General features: G+C 37.3%; 1 protein-coding gene across 1 annotated transcript; it reads right to left on the reverse strand.

The window, feature by feature from the left end:
• Positions 1-943: 943 nt before the first annotated feature.
• LOC117397504 (delta-like protein 4) lies at positions 944-9,388 on the reverse strand. Its single transcript, XM_033996424.3, has 11 exons — positions 8,790-9,388; positions 8,391-8,651; positions 7,862-7,919; positions 6,933-7,196; positions 5,582-5,642; positions 5,224-5,354; positions 4,441-4,610; positions 3,964-4,183; positions 2,737-3,454; positions 1,848-1,956; positions 944-1,278 (listed from the first exon to the last, which is right to left on the reverse strand). Exons 1-11 carry the CDS (start codon positions 8,841-8,843, stop codon positions 1,273-1,275), a joined length of 2,052 nt encoding a protein of 683 aa, XP_033852315.3. The 5' UTR covers positions 8,844-9,388; the 3' UTR covers positions 944-1,272.
• Between the last annotated feature and the right edge of the window lie 5,822 nt (positions 9,389-15,210).

Here is a 15,210-nt window from a genome sequence, read left to right on the forward strand (position 1 = left end):
GTTTGTTCTACTAAAATCCTTACAGTCAGTCTCCTGATTAAAAATGGTACAACGTTTAACTAAAGGGTTGTAATTCGGAAGAGCAGGTTTTCCTCTTTGCTTTAAAGAAAATGTGCACATTTTACAATTGCAATTAATTTACTTTCTTTAAAAATATTCATTTTACTGCCAGCTAGTCCAATGTTGTGACTAACAAGCAGCATCTAGCATGGCAAATAGATGAATGAAACCAGCAAACATCAGTGTACCAGGAATGCGGTCATTGTTTAAAAAAAAAAAAAAAAAAAAATCAAATTTTTGTTGACATCAAATTAAAAACAGTGTGAAGAAATAACATTTACACTTCAGAGCTTTTTTCTTATAAATATACATTATATACAAAATAATCTTATAAAACATAGAAAGATCAGAGCTTCATATTTGTTTTAAATTAGCTAGTGAAATACCAATCTTAAATAACATTATTGGTTCTGTAATTTCAACACTAATTATAGGCAGTCCATGGTTTGATAGTCAGTTCTTTTAATATGGGCAGTGTTGCATATTATTAAGAAAGGAATTGGATTTAGTCATCTGGAACTGTGCTGCACTGCTTGATGTACAGTATAGACGTCCCACCTTTTACAACCAAAAATATATATATATATATCCTTTTGATTTACAAACATCAGTAGTGCAAAGGATCCAGGAAAAGATGGAAAACAAATCATGAAGTCTTTTGAAACAATTGTAAGGCTTAGAGATTTGGACTGCGTACAGTCTTCAGTGAGTTTCAAATGATGACGTTTCACGGGTATGACGTCACCAGTCCCTGGCATTCTTCTGAAATATTTTTAAATGTCCTTGTGAGAATTTTTCTTTCTTTCCCTTTGCCTATATCTTGCATAGCACAAAGCTTCCAGCTTCCATTGTTTTCCTTGGCTGTCTCTTTATGATCATCGCTCCACGGTGGGATAGTTCAGAAGGATCCTTTTCTCCTGCTTATATTTTTTACACAAATCTACAGGTTTTTTTTTTGTACATTAGGGAATTCAGACCCAATATAAAACGTCCATGATTTGCCTCAGCCCTACACTGCAGATACATTCTAACACTTATTAAAAGTAATATTGCATTTCCGGAGCAGTCAGTCATTGGCTCTATCCAGTTCTCAATAGTTTTTAAGAGCAGCAATTTGCATTTAAATAATTCTCAATCTCAGTGTCTTTTTTGTAAACAGTGCAGAAGATAGTTCCTCCTTTTCGTTTGAGGTGTATTGCTGTTTTTCTAGATTTAAACCTGTGGGGGCAAAAAGGAACCGTTATTATTAAGTAAAATAAAACTACTTTTACATTACATTTCAATCCATGGAATACTGTTATGAATTTATGAGTTTTGGGAAAATATATGCTTAAAAAAAATATATGAAATGTCAGTGCCCACTTTTAGCATTGTATTGGTATGGGAAAAAAATATGAATGTGGACTGACTAAATCAAAGGCTGCTTAAAAACACAAATAGAAAATACATTGAACCAATTCTTCCACTTATCCTTACTGTTTGCAAAATAACAGTAACTACAAAAAAAAAAATTCAAAAAATTCAAATAAAACACAAAACAAGTTGGAAAACAATAAATAAATGACCAGTTCACAAAACATCACACTTAAATAACAGTTTGTAAATGTAGGGTTTAAAAACACACAAACCATCTTTAGAAATAGACCATAAAGGATTTTAACCTCTAACCAAACCTTATTAATGACTTTAAAAACAGAACAGTCTATATAAAGTGTGAGTGAAGTTTTGTGAATATGATCCAGTAATTCAAATCAAGAAATGAAGTGGGAATAGACAAGTTAATTTACCTCAGTTGCTATGACACACTCGTTCCTCTCCTCTGCTATTACAAACACAGACTGGTACATGGAATCCCTTGGGGAGCATATCGTTGATATCCTACACTCCGGCTTTTCACTGGGGACACAGATCACAAAGAAACTTTAGACCACTTGCAAAACAATAGCCTAAGTCCACTTGAGACGTGAAGCAAACACCTCAATTGTATTTGTATTGTTAAAGATATCAGTTAAAACATTAGACATTGCCTGTGATAGCATGTGGTATTGACACATTTGACCAGAAAAGGGTCTGATTTTGAAGCAAATAAAAATGTTGCCACTGTTTTTCTGAACAAAAAAGAAACAATTTGGATGTCATAAAAATGGCACCAAAAAAAATAAATAAACCTAAACAAAGCTTAGGAATCTGATTTTCATTTTATAAAACACAGACATGACAAACATTTTTCATTTTCATAAATACTAAATCTGCTCAAGCAATCAAACAATCTTGTCGTAACTGGGATGCAAATAATTGCATTGAGCCTTTTCAGGTTTTGCTGTGAACTTTATTTGTCGCCCAGTAAAACCCAGAATGGCCCTCAGTGCTGTTCTTTTATGTCTGTTCCTAGATAACAGGTTGAGTATTGGCACATATTCCTGCTGGTCTCTAGCGACCCCTAGACAGAAGAAGTTCTTTCCTAGCGTCTGTCAAGGGCTGGCCAGGTCAAACACACATGCCGGTGTGTTTCTCAGCCAAGCCTCTCTCAGACAATATTAATGACGCTCTTTTCCTCTCCAACACAGTCACCAGAGACCAAGAGTAAAAATAAAAGTCTACAATCAACTAATTCAAATAAAAAGCATACTATTGCTACTGCAACTGCCGAACATACCAGAGAAACTCAATTCTTACCTGTGCATTCTTAACGGTATCTTTTCTTCCTGACACAATTTGTCACAATTATGACATTTATCCTCTTGTGACATATCGTCTTTGAAGTCTTTAACTAAATTGTAGTCCAAGTGGTAGTTTTTGTGTTTATAGTTCGATTTTTCGACCTCACAGTCCACTTCCAAGTCCACTTTTTTGTTGGTGTTTTTAAGCTGTGACGCTGGGATCAAGTTGTCTTTCTGGAAATTCGACAAGTTGTTCATGGTTTCCGAGTCCTGTTCCTCCAAGTCCCTCTGTCTCCGTATGTGCCTCAGGACGACCACAATGATGCAGAGCAACATTAGCAGGGCAACCAGACCCACAGCCAATGAAATCGCCACCCAGGGAAAGGTCTGATCTCTGGAGTCAGGCACAGACACAGTGTAGAATTCACAGCGGCTACCTGTGAAGCGGATTGGACACTTGCAATAAAAGCTGCTGCCATAGGTGCTACTCTGACAGGTCCCCCCATTGCTACATGTGTTGGAAGCACATTCGTCTCTCGTCTTGATCTCACAGTTTCTGCCACTGTAGCCAGGAGCACACCTGCATTTGTAGTCGTTGATGTTGTCGATGCATGTGCCCCCGTTGCTGCAGGGTTTACTTGCGCACTCGTTGATGTTGATCTCACACCGCTGGCCAGTGAACCCAGGGCGGCAACGACAATTCCTGCTGTGGCCAAGGTCGACACACTGCCCACCTTAAAAATGAAAACAAAAAAGAAACATGTGAAAACCATTCCTATTTTAAGGGGGCTGTGGGAAGGTGGCATGACATAAAAAATAACATTTACACTTACAAATATTATGTAAAACCCCACAGTGTACACATTTACACACTCCCTAGTCACACAAACTACTAAAATAGATTGAGGGGATTCATTTATACATGCAATAATTAACCTAGTTTGTCTGGCAGTTAATAAAAACTCAGCCTCCTCTGTAAGGACCAGCTATCTATTTAAAACCTTTTCCTCAATCCGTTTGGTGCTTCTAATTGATGGTTTGTATTGCACATTGCACACTGATGATGTGGAAATAACTTAGACTCAATGAACTGAAGGGACAGTGGACATGTTTTCCGCTACCATTTTTAACATTTACCAAGGATAGAAACCTTCTTGCATTCTGGGATGAAGCTAACTACATGTGAGATGGAAATGATCTACAAACATGTGCTGTAAACCAGGCAGAGATATTGGGAGCCTACCGTTTGCACAGGGGTTGCTGGTGCACTTGTCCTCTTTCTTCTCACAGTTTAAACCAGTGAAGCCACGAGGGCAACTACAAATATAGCTTCTTCCGTGGTCTTTTTCAGAGCAGATACCGTGGTTAAAACAAGGGGAATCGGCACAGGTTAAGGAGCTGTGTTCACAATGAGACCCTTCAAACCCTTGAGGGCAAGTACATTTGTAACCATTTTCAAGATCCTAGGGGAACAAAGGAGAACACTGTTTAATATTTACCTCAATTAAATAAATTATCTACCCACATCCCAACTTTGAACAACCTGATATTTTCACTGTATACACCAGCTCTTATTTAATATTGCTTTAAAAATATGTTATGTATACTCTTCTTCCACCCTGCGACAAAAAACCTGCTTCCAGATTTTACAGTTTGCTACATCAGAAGCTAAAACCCTGCTGTTCTATGCTGAGACATCTGCTGGAGGACAGTCTCTTACCGTGCAGCTCCCTCCGTTCCTGCAAGGGTTGCTGTCACACTCGCTGACCTCCAGTTCACAGTTCACACCTGAGTAGCCCGGTCTGCAGGTGCAGGTGTAGCTGCCCTGGCCAGTGTTCATACAAGTTGCACCATTCAAGCATGGCCTGTGATGAGTACAGTAGTTAAGATCTGGAAACAAAAGAGAGAAGAAAAAAAAAACCCTTCTATTAAATCCTTTTATTCCAACCTTTCATTGTTTTTATTCGCAGGTGGCTAATTGAAGCGCTGTAGCAGAGAGAATAATAAATGGTGCAACACACAGAAAGTCAAGGTCAATTTATTTACGGTACCAAGTGTTTAACAGGCTTTACATTTGCTTGAAAGTTGAGATTCTGGTATTAACTGGGTTTATTTACGATAGGGCAGTAAATACAGCCACAATAAAACAACTACAATGACAGCCACTGTTTTATCCAACCCCAATTTGTACGATCCTAATTTATTTCACATTTGAAATGTGTGATGACATGTTACAACCAACATGCACAACAACTTGTCGAAAATCGTTTATTGAACATCTTAATGGTTCAGTTGGCATAATCATGTAAATAAATGATGAATTTCATTTATGTATTTATACCAGTATCCAAAGTTTATATTAGGCAAGGTGATCTGGGTAGTACAACTGCAAAGTTACTGAGTGAGTTCAAAACGCAGTAGTAATGGGTGGGTGTTTCACACAATAATCAAACCTACAAAAAAAATAACCATATAGAACATGTAGTGAGTTGGCTAGACTTACCCTGGTCACAGAACAGTCCTCCCCAGCCTTCTTCACAGTTACACTGCCAGGATAACTGGCATGTGCCATGTTTACAGCCTGGATGACGGACACACTCATCACAGAACTGGCCCTGCCAGCCTGCCCGACACCTGAGGGAAGAATCCAACCAGCGTTACACACCTGTGCATCAACAGAACTTCACAGCTTTTTATTCTCATTTCACACTTTAGCATACAGTCTAACCACTCATGGGAGTATTTTTAATTTTAAAAACGGTGGTCTTTAAATACATATCCCACAGCATACTGACCAGCCTTGAATTAGCTTGCAATCAAATTAAAACAAGAATTAAGCAGGTTTAATAAAACACACTTACACACATTCTCCCGGACTGGAACAGTTTCCATTGCTTTTGCTGCATCCTTCAAGACAGATAGCTAGAAATTCAAAAGAGAATAAAATGACATTAGTTCAACTAACTGCTGTCCTTTTTCAACCACACATGTATTACCTCCAAACTAGGCTTGCTTGTGTTAAATTGAACTAAACTTTCTGTATTTACCAGCTGAGCTTCTGGGACAGCAACTAGCATGTTGTTTCCCTCTTTGACCATGACAATATGTCTCTTTTTTCAAGGGCAATTGAACCCAAACTGTTCTGCTGGCCTGCTATGCTGAAGAAGCCAGTTAATTTGCTGCTGTTTGTGTTGTGTTGTGTGTGACATTGATTTTGCATGGTTACAAGACCAGTGTTTAACGGCTGGTTAGCCCTGAACAGATGCTTGCTCTGAATAGCGGACAGCTGCTCCATTGTTGTTTGAAGGCTGTGCGAACCACATTTGCAGCTGCCGTGCTCCTAGCTCAACAATAGAGACCGCAATTTAGAGGCGCGTGGCGGATAATAATGCTGCGATTAACCGGAGCGCGTGCTGCTCCTCCATTAGAACGCAGGACTGGGATTAGGTAACACTGCACGCGTTCTATAGAGGGGGGATTACTCCAGCACGCGTTTGCTAATTTAAATTAAAGCAGACCTAAATAAAAAAAAGGAAAATGTGGCGGCACAAATTCGGGGTTTTACTTGGCGCCTATTTCAAAAGCTGTACGTGCTAATTAGGATTTAATTAACAAAACAATGGGATAACTAAAACAGCATATTGTTATTCAACGAGATAACAAACACACATGTCTATAGCAGCAAACAAAACGACCAGACTGTGTCTGTGAAATATGGATGCCAAAGCTACATTTACCAAGCTGTGATTTCTGTGCACCAAGTCAAAAAGAAACAGAAAAAAAATGCTGCGCTCCACCATGCATTGTTCATTTTAGAGATACATTTGAAATGGGGTTCAGTGTGTGTGTGTGTGTTTTTATGTTTTAACAAAGTAACCTTTCTTGTCAAGTAAAAACCTGTACTTTGATTACCATACCAGTGCGCACATTTCATTGGGATTAACAGCAGTCAGACAGTGACTTGGAGGGCTAAAATCAACTAGGCCACTTCAAATCTGGACAGCTGTCAACCGTGTTTATATTTAATCCTAAAATATATCAATGATATGTTTGTCTTAAAAGCAGTAATTACACAGAACGCAGCAACGGTGATAAGGAGGCAGTTATTCGTCGTATTATTTCAGTCGGTCATTGTCTAATTGTCTAATTCAGAATTTTAAAGCAAAACCCCAAATACTTTAGGCCAGAAGATGATTTTCTCTTGTTGCTTACGTTCTTCGCAGTATTCTCCCTTCCAGCCGGGGAGACAGGATAATTGCCCATCAGTGTCGCAGATGTAGTGGCCAAAAAGGTCGTTCCTGGGCGTGCATTTTTTGGAACAACTTTCGCCGTAGTATTTTTCATTGCAGATGACCCGGTAAGAATACCTTAGCTTCGTCTCCTTGCCAGTCTGCTCATCCTGAGACCATTCCTCCCCTACAGCCAAATTTCTTTGGGTCGCAAAAAAGCTAATCAATAAGTCAGGGTTGGTTGTGTCTGAAATTAGAAAATGAGGATAATAAAACGTCAATTACATGAAATACTACTACTATTACTACTACGACTACTACTACTACTAATAATAACCATTATGCCATTATTTTTTTATTATTATGAATGTAAAACAACATAATTACTTGAGTTTGGGAAGCTAAAACACAACTAAGTATGTTACTCAGTATGTCGTTTTAAAGTTGTTTTTTTTTTACAGCATTTCTTTCAAGAAACTCTACTGAGACTGAAATGTCCTCTTCCTTTATGTCAGCAAAACATTCAAAACCCATTATTCCTTTTCCAAAGGGCGAAAAAGAAAAAGGTGTAAAATACAGGAAAAGGCGGTCAGAAGTTTTTGGCAAGGTTGACATATTCTCACCAAAGAACGGCTCACTTTCCCACGCCAAAAATAAACCAAAGGAAGTGCAATTGTGTTTGAAATTGAGAAAGAATGAAATTTGAATGAAATAAAGTTCTATTGTAGCACGTAAGCCAGACAAAAAAATGAAATAACGGTATACTAAAACAAACAATAAAATAACGTGTTTTGGTATATAATATACATTGTAAAAGCATACACAAATATTACTGTATTTTTTTTCCTCGCACAACACTGCATTTGTGGAGAACATTCGCCCCCTTGTGGTAAAGAGGTGTGTTGCACTCACCTACTGGTAGGTCGGCAAAGGCAGCATACCAGGATTCAATGATTAAAGAAAACGACCCCTAAGACCAAAAAGGAAAATAAGACAAGAAAAAGGTAGTTACACATATAGCTCAAACACCAACAAACGAGAAAAAAAAGCATACTAGTAAGATAACAAATGCATGGCCTTTGAAATATGATTGCATACAAAAGCGAATTAATACTCCATTGTTTTCACTCGGGCATGTTAAGTACTTATCAGTCTCTGTGTGCACACTTAAAAGCATAGCACAAACGCAAGGTATACTCTTATATACCTTATTAATATTAGATGCAACATTATTAATAATTGTGGTATCTTTGCACTTGTTTTTGCCTTTTGTCGTTTAGCTTATCGAAATTAAAACGCGCACCGCATAACTGCATTGGTATTAAGCATTTAATTTCTATTTAATACACGAATGCATAAACAGAAATAAACTGCACATGTGCATTCATTCTACTCTTGGTATAAGCGCGGTTTAGGTCTCAGTTAGCATTGCCTTACTTACCGGCCATCTGAAGTCGAAGGACATTCTTATAGGGCTGCTTGAACTGTCTGCATCGATGACCTGGAATGAATTGCTTCCCAGCACCGGGGTAACAACGCTGCCGAAGGTACAGTCACCTGGTAATACAACCGACTGATAGTGCTTCAGACAAACCCGAAAGAAAGTCCTGCAGTCGGGTTTGCACGAATTCCCATTAGCCAGCAAACGATTTTCATTCAGAAACTCTTGAACCTTCAACTCGAATACTCCCGATCCCGATACCTTGACAACAACAACAACAAAAGATACAAAATCGAATAAAAAATACAGCAGAACATTAAGAAATAATGAATGACGTTCGAATAATGACATCTTCTTTTTTTCCACCACCCTTGCAAACACTAAAAACATTGCAATTACCTGCGTAAAAAACGTCAACCCGAGTGCGATGCTCAAAATGAAGCAAGCTGCCATTCTTTCCACTTCTCCAAGACAGCCCTTTTCCTTTAAATGCAGCCCTTTTCCTCTGTCTTAAAAACACACCTAATCCAAGTACTGGCGGGGATATTCTGATGAAAAAAACAACACTCTTCCAAAATTCCCAGTCGTTTGACCAGCCGTCCAGATCCTCTTTTCCTCCAAGTGCTCCAAATCCAAAGCGCGTAATTTCTATAGAAATTCCAGTGATCCCAGTGGTACAGGTTGAAGATATCTAAAACTCAATATCCAAAGTAAGGTACCTTGCGTTTCTTAATCGACTCCACCTTGCATATGTGTGTATACTCCAGTTGGGTTAAGGTTGTTTAGTTTAGGATTATGGAGTTGCGTCTTTGTTAAAAGGTTTGGATTTGCAACCTATCCGCTGGTTTTACAATTACTAAATGGAGAACGTCTCTCTCTTTACTCTGTTTATATAGTTGCCTCGTGCCCTTGCTTCTCATTATGTAAACTGTCAATCACCTCGATTGAGGCTGAAACACCGCCCCATCTTAATTTTTTCCCTGTACTACTACAACTAAATGACAACAGCACTCATATTCGAATTAATGCCCTGCTGCTTTTCTGACCGCCACCAGAGGAGAACGCCTGAGTACTAACAAGCGGAGCATCTGTTGATCTATTTACAACACATAGGGGAGGCGCTTTTTATTTGTATTTATTATATTTTATTAATACACGCCCTATTGCTTTGTTTGTAAAATGCGCCTTTAGAGAATCTTAAAATATTTATTAAGCAGAGCTGGATATCATTTGGCTATATTATTATTATTATTATTATTATTATTATTATTATTATTATTATTATTATTATTATTATTAATAATAAATAATATTAAAAGCTTTAAGATTAATGATCTGACCTCGAATGACACCGGTGAAATTAAGATGAAATAATCAATGGATATTAGACAATATCATATTTCTTGCTGCACTATAAAAGGGAAAATATGAAATTGTTCAGTTTAATTGTATTCTTTTTTTTGTATGTTGATTTTAATTAGATGCTAGATTCTTTTTTCATTTTCTTGTAAAACTAACATTGAAATGTATAGATTTTTTAAAATAATTTAAACTATACAGTTCACATATTTCTTTATTTAAAATAAAAACGAATATCAGAATCAAAATGACACGAAAGGGAGGTGATGACTCTAAGTGCTCAGATGTGACTTTCTCTAGCGATACGGCACATTAAAGTTATTTTAAAACAGATGTGGGTTTTTGCAAAGAACAGATTGCTGCTATTGGAAATCTATTTCGTATTCAAAGTAAACTTTATTCGATTTTTATTGTGCTTTATAGTGCGTGTGGAGCTGGCTGCCTGGCTCAAAGTCTGGCGTGTACCTATAAAGCTCGCCTAAATAAATGGTTGCTACGTTCCTCTATTGTTGGGTCGCGCGCCCCTCGTTAAAGCCAAGCACAGAAGAACCTTTCATGTTTTTTTTTTTTTTTTTTGAAAAAAGGAAAGGCGGGGGAAACGGGGGGTGTAGATAACCATTCAGCTGTATGATAATGAGGTCCGATCAGAATTATGTTTTCGTGAAATCATAAACCTTTGTGAGCGAGCTCGTTAAATCTTGAGGACACTCAAAAAAATGCACCGCGAAAATAAACGCAATCAACTCGGTCCGATTTGTATATTATGCAGCATATAACACCATTGCAACTCCAACAGTAAACAGGGACATAGCCAAACAGGTCATCATTTTGTGTATGTGTGTTTTTCAGGAACTTGCTTCGTTTTAATGCTACAGATGCAAGAGGGATTATATTCGAAATAAGAGATTTCAATCGACATAGAAAATGAGTTACAGAGAGAGAGAGAGAGAGAGAGAGAGAGAGAGAGAGAGAGAGAGAGATGCAAACATAACACAGCCCCATTATGGCAACATGCTTAACAGTCGCTCTGTGCAAATACAGAGGTTGGTTTAGTGCACCTTTCAAGCTAATGTTGACGGTAAGGCAGCGCTTGATAAAACCCTCGGTTGCTTTTGTGGAAGCGTGGTGTATTACCAGTTATCCTACTCTAAACCTCCGCTTATAAAGGCTTACAGTGGCATTGTAACAGCAATGCGCAACCATGGTAAAGCTTCAGGTAACCGTGGTAAATCACAGTTAAGTTAGCAAAACCATTGGTACCTATGGGCAATGAATACAAAATTACCATGCGAATGTGGCAACATTTTATAAGGATCACACTGCAAAACGTGGATTCAATTTAACAGAAATACATTTTTAAGACTGACGCGTTCCTAATCAATGTTATGTTTATTTTCAGACGACATTGCGCAGTAAGACAATGCATTAAAATGTCATGCAACATCTTATTTTTTTAATCTTGTTTGAAACCTTCTTTTTTTTACATTATTCTTCCAGCAATTTGGAGTGTCGTGTGTCTGTTTTTAACCCTTAAATGGTCTGAACTGAATCACAGATCAATTCTATATCTACGTATACAAAGAGAGATACGGCATATTTTTAAATACATTTCCGCTCATTTGAGATTCGGGTCCCGATAACTATTCCAGTGACGCAAGCTTCACAGAATAGGCTTAATTAAATAAAAAGCGACACCCAGATAACATCAGTCCCCGCTAAATGCAGCTATTAATGATAATGATTGCCTGCACAGAGCGGCAGAAGGGAGGTAGGCTCTTGAATTTAGTACTGAATACCTGGCTGGGTCTTTATGCTTTCCCAGATGTCAGTCTTTGGGTTTTGATTTTTGACTCGATCTGTTGTTAGACTAATATAATGTAGCTTTTTATACATGGATACCATGCTCCCACCATCTGCCAAGGCGCTAGGTATGAACACGACTTCTGCAGATAAAGTGTGTCCACTATCTTCAAACGAACAAAAAACGACTGTGGATTAAGATAAAATGTAACATGCGTTTACTCTCTGAAGTATTTACTTATAAGCACATTACAAATAGGCTAATGTACCCTATACATAAATTGCTGTCTTAAATTTTGAACACAAGTTTTTTTTTTTTTTTTTGTTGAATTTCCATCTACTATATGTATTCATATTTAGGTATTTCATAAATATGCCTGCACTATTTGCGAATGGTATAAAATTGTAAAAAAAATAATGTAACCGTAAAAATATTAGAGATAAAGCCGTTTCGTTTTGTTAATATGAAACAATTATTTTTACATAGGGTACTCTTTCAAAAAGCTATACTTGGGTTTGAAGCTATACTTGGGTTTGATGCAAAACATCAGCCATTAATTCAAGTACAAGTGTATATGTACTAACGTACAGTATTACCTTTGAATATAAGAGATTGACCATCAATTGCACGTTAAATCAGCGTCAACAGCTCTAATTTACAAGGTGTAAGGAACAGGTACAAGTAATTTAAAGAAACAACAAACAAACAATAACCCAAACAAACACTGTAATCAAAATAATAATCAAATAGCGTGTTAGAAAGCGCGTTGTCTGTTTCATGCTACCTTTGTCAGATATGTAAACACAGACGACAGATACTGCAGGTTGTAATAGTGCACCTGCGGCATGTACATAAACATAAAGCAACGGATATATTTATGGATACGTGTAATAAATGGTGTTCAATAAATTAGATTAATATGCCAATCCTAGCTATGAGTTTCTAAAATGACATTAAAACAAGTGCCATTTTTTTTTTCTTTAACAAACGAACCATGCATATTATGTATTTTTCTATAGGGTTTTTTTTTTTTTTTTTTTGACGTATCGGCTTTTCGAGCTTGGATGCAGATGTTTCAATGGATGGGTGACTGCACAGAAGGGAACTCGGATCTGCAAACTGTTGCAGACAGCTGCGCTTTGTCTCATCCATCCTGCTCTCATTGTAGTTAGATGGCGCGTGCTGATCTGCCGTGCAAAGCTGGCATGCGCCGGACAAGGAGGGAGTAAAATACAGATATTCAAATACATTAACATACCGAATTACTGCAGGGCGGACAGATAATCAATATGCATGGAATCCGTAATGTGGTTGTCTGCAACTCTTATAACATTACTGGTACATTAATTACAAGTTACTAGGTAGCCTACTGTAACAATGTTACATACAAATGCTACAAGATGATGCTTATATGTGCACTAAAATGTGGAGTGCTTATACACTGTAACAGTTTGTGTTAGTTCAACAAAAAAATGTGTTGTCCTTCTTTAGTAACACAAACAGTATCATGTTGAGTAGCACAGTTTAATGTTTCTGTTTACACCTTTTTGTCTGAGAAGTCAGGTTTGCATGACAGCCAATGTCCTTCTACAAGTCTGATTAGATGGTATCTTAAGGCAGTTTTCCAATCCATGTTTTGTTTTTTTTGGCCAGTTGATATTCAATAATGTATATAACATGTTGAATGATATAGTCAATACTTTATAGTTCAACTTTTCAACTGCTAAGTGGGTGGAATGCAAAGCCAGTAAATTCCTTTTAGGTCTCTTGAAATTTGTTCCGACTTTAATGACCCTGTATATTCAAGAAATGACCTCATCTGTTTCCCCCTCTGCACAGCCTGAGATTGCTAATGCTGGTTCGGTTCTATTGTTAAGACAATAGACTATTCCGTCGATTTTATTTAAATTGCTCAATGAATAATTTGAGATTTGGCACTGCAGGATCTGCAAGTCTTATCTAGCCCCATTCCCACCATTTTACAGGTTCCTAAGAGGAAAGTGTCTGGAATTAAATTAATCTGAGAAATAGAGACTTGATATCGTATGCTCCCAGTTGAGTGAATGACATTATTTATATTACTGTATCCAGTAGACAGTTCTATAGCTATCATTTATCTGGTATATAGCAGTTCATTGAATGATAATTATCTGAATGTCTTTTCTTAGAGCCCTATTACATGTGTGCTTCACACCCAATGTTCTCTAAAAACAAACACATATTCATTTCTGTTTAAGATTTAAACATAAAATAAAACATTTTATTTCATTTCTGTGTGTGTGTGATAAAATGTGTACACGTCTTTACTGTAGTTTGAAGTAGTACTGTAATGCTGTAGTACATGTTTGAATGATATACCATTTTTATATGGTAAAAAAAATGACCTAAAACTACAGTATTAAAAAAACAAACAGTAGCTGACTCAATGAGAACCGATTGTGCTACTCCTCCAACATATGAGTCAGAACTGTCTTTCAGAAAAGAAAACTGCAACTCCCTGTTCACATGGGCTTCCTGGAACTGGGATTTCTACACAGCAGGAAAGTTAAAACCTGCCAGCCAGACATTGCAATACTACAAACTGCATATTACATCAGCGCTTTATTTATTTTACTGCTTACCTTTCAAGCAGAGGACTGATTATGAATGTCTCTATACACACACACACACACACACACACACACAAAACATTTAATTCTGGTGTATTTATTTAATGCTGTTGAATATATGGGGCAAAGACTGGCTGCAGTCAGACTCAGTGCCCACAGGTGCTTCAGGAGTTTCCCCTCACAACCCTATGAGAAACCCCAATTCTGACCCGAGCACCCCCTGCCAGTGCTGGTCCTGTCTCAAGCAGAGACTAACAGTTGTGATACGATGTGGCGAATTGTATGAGACCACCAAACTCATTTGAGTTAAAAAATACACACAGTTCAAAATAAATCTGCGAATATCTGAAAATGCATCTGTTTTACCTAGCATGAATCTAATAGGAAGATAATAAAGTCGAACTGCACAGTAGCCCATTTACGGCTGCTGTGTTATTGTGACTCTTCTTGAAAGATGTTAATTGAATATACAGATTAGGCTGCAGGTGTGCATTTGGATAATAACTCCCGATTTGGTTATCTGTTATGTACATATTAAAAGTGTGCTCAGCCAGTGTAATACTGGCTTCTTGTACAACTCATATAAAAAGACCGTTAATGAAGTACTGCAATAAAACACAGCTGTACCAGAGGAAAGGAACACAGTTGCCATTGTTTTCTTTTGCAACTAAGTGTGTCTGTTATCTATCCAGGGCACGAGAAATTGACAAAGAATTCAGAACAGATTTGTGAGAATGACATTGCTGCAACAGTAAATTTGAATTTTAAGTTTGAACTGGTATTCATTGCTTTTACTTTATTATTTGTTTACACTGCACCCAGATCTCATGTCTTTAATCAGCAGACATTGCATAATGTTTAATTAAGAAAGATACATGTTGTAGAGCACCCATTTTGTCTAATCAAAATATGAAGCCCTGTTTATCATCTATTGTAGCTTGGGAAATGCATCTTGTTATGATAGGAAAAAACAACACTTCTGATAACAGTATGAAAGACATTGTGACAGGATCAACTTCCTGCTGAACATGTTTCATAAGAACACAATAAC

This window comes from Acipenser ruthenus, chromosome 18 (assembly GCF_902713425.1).
Source record: "Acipenser ruthenus chromosome 18, fAciRut3.2 maternal haplotype, whole genome shotgun sequence".
Lineage (NCBI taxonomy): Eukaryota > Metazoa > Chordata > Actinopteri > Acipenseriformes > Acipenseridae > Acipenser > Acipenser ruthenus.

Excerpts from the sequence above, each read along its gene's own strand:
- LOC117397504 (XM_033996424.3), bottom strand. The coding sequence starts at position 8,843 with ATGGCAGCTTGCTTCATTTTGAGCATCGCACTCGGGTTGACGTTTTTT. Across the intron at positions 5,643-6,932 it reads GGGAGAATACTGCGAAGAAC|CTATCTGTCTTGAAGGATGC; the intron begins GTAAGCAACAAG and ends TTGAATTTCTAG. Across the intron at positions 3,455-3,963 it reads CAGCAACCCCTGTGCAAACG|GTGGGCAGTGTGTCGACCTT; the intron begins GTAGGCTCCCAA and ends TTCATTTTTAAG.